The sequence below is a fragment of the Austrofundulus limnaeus genome, unplaced genomic scaffold (assembly GCF_001266775.1).
Source record: "Austrofundulus limnaeus strain Quisiro unplaced genomic scaffold, Austrofundulus_limnaeus-1.0 Scaffold857, whole genome shotgun sequence".
Lineage (NCBI taxonomy): Eukaryota > Metazoa > Chordata > Actinopteri > Cyprinodontiformes > Rivulidae > Austrofundulus > Austrofundulus limnaeus.
In genome coordinates, this window is record NW_013953259.1 from 39,924 (window position 1) to 45,907 (window position 5,984).

General features: G+C 50.0%; 1 protein-coding gene across 1 annotated transcript in view; it reads left to right on the forward strand.

Moving 5' to 3' along the window:
- The window catches only part of LOC106532941 (NT-3 growth factor receptor), a 49,493-nt gene that overhangs the window by 21,199 nt on the left and 22,310 nt on the right, over positions 1–5,984 (forward strand). Inside the window, exon 6 of the mRNA XM_014029121.1 lies at positions 5,683–5,825. Coding sequence (XP_013884575.1) covers positions 5,683–5,825 — 143 coding nt within the window. The remainder of the gene's footprint in view (positions 1–5,682; positions 5,826–5,984) is intronic.

A 5,984-nucleotide genomic window follows, 5' to 3' on the forward strand; every position in this document is an offset into this window, starting at 1 on the left:
ACACACACACACACACACACACACACACACACACACACACACACTCCAGCAGTACTCCTGCACAGCGGGAGGGGAGGAGGGAAAAAAAGGGCAGAAACACAGCGGGGCAGCTGCAGCCCTAACGGACCAAACTTCAGTCAAACAAGACCCAACACTTTTATTCATGATTTAAACTAGTGATCTTGAGAGCAGCTGCAGCTGTATGCTTTTATTTTTTTTCTGTCAGGCTGTCACGGAGCTCTCCACTCCTCTGTCCTGTGAGGCGGACAGCGCAGCTGAGGCTGTCAGGTTCTCTCGTCCTGGCCACACCTCCGCTCTCTAACCCCTCTCCCCTACCCACTTTGATGCATTTTTCAAATTTCGCCTTGGGGCGGAGTTATCTTTTCACAGGGGGTAAGATACACTTTAAAGAGGCTTTTGGATGCCCAGATAATAAAGAATTAAAGTAATCCAGCCTAGACATGATAAATGCATGAATCAGTTTTTCCGCGTCACTTTTGGATAAAATGTTTCTAATTTTAGTGATATTACGAAGGTGGAAGAATGCGGTCCTGGTAACATTTTTAATGTGGGGGTTAAGACATATTCTGGTCAAAAATAACACCAAGTTTCTTTACATTAGAACTGGAAGCCAGATTAATGCCATCCAGAGGAGGTGAAAGGCTGCAAAGTTGATCCCTAAGATGATCAGGTCCAAAAACCACAACCTCTTTCTTATCTGAGTTTAGAAGCAGAAAATTAAGAGTCATCCATGTTTTTATGTCATTAAGACATGCAGTTTAAGTAACTGGGTGGATTCATCAGGTGTCATGGATAAATATAACTGAGTATCATCAGCATAACAATGGAAATTTATCCCATGCTGTTTGATAACGTTGCCTAATGGAAACATATACAGTATAAAGTAAAGAGGATCGGTCCAAGAACTGAACCCTGAGGAACTCCATGACTAATTCTGGTGTAAGCAGAAGATTCATTATTAACATTAACAAACTGAAATCTATCAGTTAAGTAAGACAAACCATTTTAGAGCTGTTGCTGTAATCCCAATATCAAGTTAAAGTCTACGTAATAAAATATTGTGATCCATCCATTTTCTTCCACCTATCCGGCGTCGGGTCGTGGGGCAGCAGCTTCAGAAGGGAGGCCCAGGCCTCCCTCTCCCCAGCCACTTCTTCCAGCTCCTCCGGGGGAACTCCAAGGCGTTCCCAGGCCAGCCGTGAGACATAGTCCCTCCAGCGTGTCCTGGGTCTTCCTCGGGGCCTCCTCCTGATGGGACGTGTCCGGAACACCTCCCCAGGGAGTCATCCAGGAGGCATCCTTACCAGATGCCCGAGCCACCTCAACTGGCTCCTCTTGACGTGGAGGAGCAGCGGCTCTACTCTGAGTCCCTCCCGGATGACCGAGCTTCTCATCCTATCCCTAAGGGAGAGCCCAGCCAGTCTGCGGAGGAAACCCATTTCGGCCGCTTGTATCCGAGACCTCGTTCTTTCGGTCATGACCCAAAGYTCATGACCATAGATGAGGGTAGGGACATAGATCGACTGGTAAATTGAGAGCTTCACTTTTTGACTCAGCTCTCTCTTTACCACGATGGACCGGTACAGTGCCCGMTTTACAGCAGACGCTGCGCCAATCCGCCTGTCDATCTCCCGCTCCCTTCTTCCCCCATTCGTGAACAAGATCCCCAGATACTTAAACTCCTCCACTTGAGGCAGGACGACCCCCCTGACCCGGAGAAGGCACTCTACCCTTTTCCGGCTCAAAACCATGGCCTCGGATTTGGAGGCACTGAGCCTCATCCTGGCCGCTTCGCACTCGGCCGCGAACCGTTCCAGCGAGAGCTGCAGATCACGTTCCGATGAAGCCAAAAGGACCACATCATCCGCAAAAAGCAGAGRTGCGATCCTAAGGCCACCAAAACAGATCCCCTCAACACCTCAGCTGCGCCTAGAAATTCTGTCCATGAAAGTAATGAACAGAATCGGTGACAAAGGGCAGCCTTGGCGGAGTCCAACTCTCACCGGAAACGAGCCCGACTTACTGCCGGCAATGCGGACCAGACACTGACACCGGTTGTACAAGGACCTGACAGCCCGTGTCAAGGGACCCGGTACCCCATACTCCCGGAGAACCCCCCACAAGGCCCCCCTTGTGACACGGTCGAACGCCTTCTCCAAGTCCACAAAACATATATAGACCGGTTGGGCGAACTCCCATGTACCCTCCAGGACCCTGCTGAGGGTGTAGAGCTGGTCCAGTGTTCCACGACCAGGACGAAAACCACACTGCTCTTCCTGAATCCGAGGTTCGACTATCCGACTGACCCTCCTCTCCAGGACCCCTGAATAGACCTTACCAGGGAGGCTTAAGAGTGGGACCCCCCTGTAATTGGAGCACACCCTCCTGTCCCCCTTTTTAAACAGGGGGACCACCACCCCAGTCTGCCAATCCAGGGGGACTGCCCCCGATGTCCATGCGATATTGCAGAGTTGCGTGAGCCAACACAACCCTACAACATCCAGAGCCTTAAGGAACTCCGGGCGGATTTCATCCACCCCTGGGGCCCTGCCACCGAGGAGCTTTTTAACCACCTCGACGACCTCGCCCCCAGAGATTGGAGAGCCCAACCCAAAGTCCCCAGGCTCAGCTTCCTCAACAGAAGGCATGTTGGTGGGCCCACAACGTCCCGAGTTGAAGTCAGCAGCACACCATCCCCACTATAAACAGTGTTGGTGCTGCACTGCTTCCCCCTCCTGAGGCGCCGGATGGTGGACCAGAATTGCCTCGAAGCCGTGTGGAAATCTTTCTCCATGGCCTCTCCAAACTCCTCCCACGCCCGGGTTTTTGCCTCAGCGACCACCCGAGCTGCATGCCGCTCCGCCCGCCAGTACCCATCGGCTACTTCCCGAGTCCCATAGGCCAAAAATGCCCGATAGGACTCCTTCTTCAGCTTGACAGCATCCCTCACCGAAGGTGTCCACCAACGGGTTCGAGGGTTGCCGCCACGACAGGCACCGACAACCTTGTGGCCGCAGCTCCGATCAGCCGCCTCGGCAATGGAGGTACGGAACATGGTCCATTCAGACTCAATGACCCCACCTCCCCCAGAATGCGTTCGAAGTTCTGCCGGAGATGGGAGTTGAAGCTCCGTCTCACAGGGRACTCHGCCAGACGTTCCCAGCAGRCCCTCACTACACGTTTGGGCCTGCCAGGTCTGACCGGCTTCCTCCCCCACCACCGGAGCCAACTCACCACCAGGTGGTGGTCAGTGGACAGCTCCACGACATTTTCAGAACACCACTTGGAAACCCAGTGGTTAAATGATGACATACAACTAAATATGTCATCACTGGTCAGGTTAGAGAGAGGGCCATAGAAAACTACAGAGTCCGACACAGTCGTTGCAAAGTTACACACTGAAGTAACGTTGATTTTAGTAACCTCTGATTGGCGTAACTTCGTGTCATTACCACCAAATCACGAACTTACGGTACCTAGCATTAGCATTAGCCAGTAGATTCAGATAGGATTCTAAGTCGTCCGCTCTGGCTTCTGGAATGCATTTAGTCATGGTTGTTGGAGTCCCTAGATCAGGGGTGCCCAACCAGTCGCTCGCGGGTGACTCGTCGCCCGCCAGCTGATTCCCAGGTGCCCGCGCAGTGCAACCTTACTGCGGAGCCTCTAGCGCCGGCTTTGAGCATCGCATCCCAGAGTGGCTGGTCTTGTTTGAAAGCTCTGATCTGCCCTACAAGGTGAAAGTTGAATGAAGTCCCTGTGACGTTCCCCCGCGGAGCAATAAGCAAAAAACCTCCAAAATACGCAATGTCGGACCTCCCGCCAGGGTGATTTTAGCCCCCCTCCCAGGCTAGGAGCGTCGGAACCCGGAGTGGATGGTTGTGTTTTAAAGCCCTGGCTCTCCCCTACAAGGAGAAAGTTGAGTGGAGTCCCTGCGACGTTCCCCCGCGGAGATGTAATCAAAGATCCTCCAAAATTATGCACCGTCTGACCTCCGCCGGGGTTGGTTTTAGCCCCCCTCCCCAAGCTAGGAGCATCGGATCCCGGAGTGGCTGGTCGAGATTTAAAGCTCAGGTTCTGCCCTGCAAGCTGATACTTGAAAGGAGTCTCTGTAACGTTGCCCGGCAGAGGTATAAGCAAATCACGCACGACTTAGTGCATTTCACACGCATTTTCGGGAGGAAATTTCATCCTTCGTTTGCTTCACCCGTGGGCTCTCACCATCGGATCCGAGAAAGTGAGATGACTTCGGAAAGCTGGTCCTCCTCTACAAACTGGAGGTGGTTGCAAGTTCGTGGGACGTTCCCCCGCAGAGCTTTTAACCAACGACCGGCCGAAAAAGGCGCTTTGGCGGGTGATATAGTACTCAATTTACTCCGGAGCCTCTAGCGCCGACTCTGAGCATCGGATCCGGGCAGGAGATGGCTCATTTTAAAGCACTGGATCTCCGCTACAAATTGAAGGTGGCTGCAAGTTCCTGGGATATTACCACGTGGAGATATAAGTGATCAAAAGTCGTCGGGCGAGCTCCGGCGGGTGAAACGGCTGATTTCCAGCATGGGGCTACTTGTGCTGTTGCAGGGGAATAAAAGGAAGAGATCCAGTGAGGTGGAATCGTGGTCCTACGTCCAGTACCTGCTCTCCCGCCTGGATTCAGCCAGAAACCCCTGGCGGGTGATATTTCTGCAAAAATGCATAAAATTCAGAAGCCCACCTGATGGATCACTTCCAGACAATAAAAGGAACAGATTTGGTCAGGTGAAACCGGTCCTGGAAGCTCAGCACCGGATTTTATAACAGCCTGCCCCCTGAACCACTAGCAAGCAATATTTCTGCAATAATGCATAAAATTCAGAAACCCACCTGATGAGATCTGTTCCAGGCAATAAAAGGAACAGATCTGATCAGGTGAAACGGTTCTCAAAGCTCAGCATCGGGTTTTATAGCCGCCTGCGAGAGAGTTTTATATTGTGCGCTTTGACTTTGAAAAAAAAAAGGCGGCACTCTTGTGGTAGCCATGTTGACCCTGATAGATTTTTGTTTTGTTTTTCCTCCCCTGTATGGAGAGAAAAGAGGAGATTTCTTTGAATAAATGGAGCCAAGTTCCCGTGCTCCAAAGTTATTTGACTCTGTGGTTCTCAATGAGCATGTTTTCAGCCCTGGTGGCTCGCACGTTACAGGGAGTACTAATTGAAGGAGGTTAAAAAAAAGATCCTTTTTGTTCGAGCATCACTTTTATGTTTCTCTGTCAGGAGTTTAAGTATTTTATCTTTTCTTTTTTTGTAGGTAAATATATGGTTAAGTAGATAGTTTTGTTTAACAATACTTTAAATTAAATAAAACTAGCAACACTTTACGTTCTGTTTTATTTCCTTTAAAGAAGTGAGGGGTAGGTAGGGAGACAAAATTATGTTTTTTTGATACTGAGACTCTCGGCAAACTGCCAACTTCAAAAGTAGCTCTTGGTTCAAAAAAGGTTGGGCACCCCTGCTCTAGATCCACGTTTCGGACTATGGAGCAGCCAATAACCAGGGTCTGTTTCTCAGCTGGTATGTCGCTGATGGGGGAGAATTGATTAGAAATATCGACGTGTTGACGGTCGGTGAGTTTAGTTTTAGCACTGCATGATGACATGTTTAATCAGAAAACCTATCTCTATTTCAGACCTACCTGTTATCAGTGTGAGCCACATCAACCTGACAGTTGTTGAAGGTGATCGAGTAACTGTGATCTGTAATGGCTCTGGATTTCCCCTTCCTGAGGTGGACTGGCCTGTAAATGACTTACATTCTATAACTGCACAGGAGGTCTGTAGGATGCTCACACTCACATGACGAGAACAAGAACTATGTATCTATATGCATGTGTATGTATGTGTATGTTTGTGTGTATACATACATACATACATACATACATACATACATACATACATACATACATACATACATACATACATACATACATAC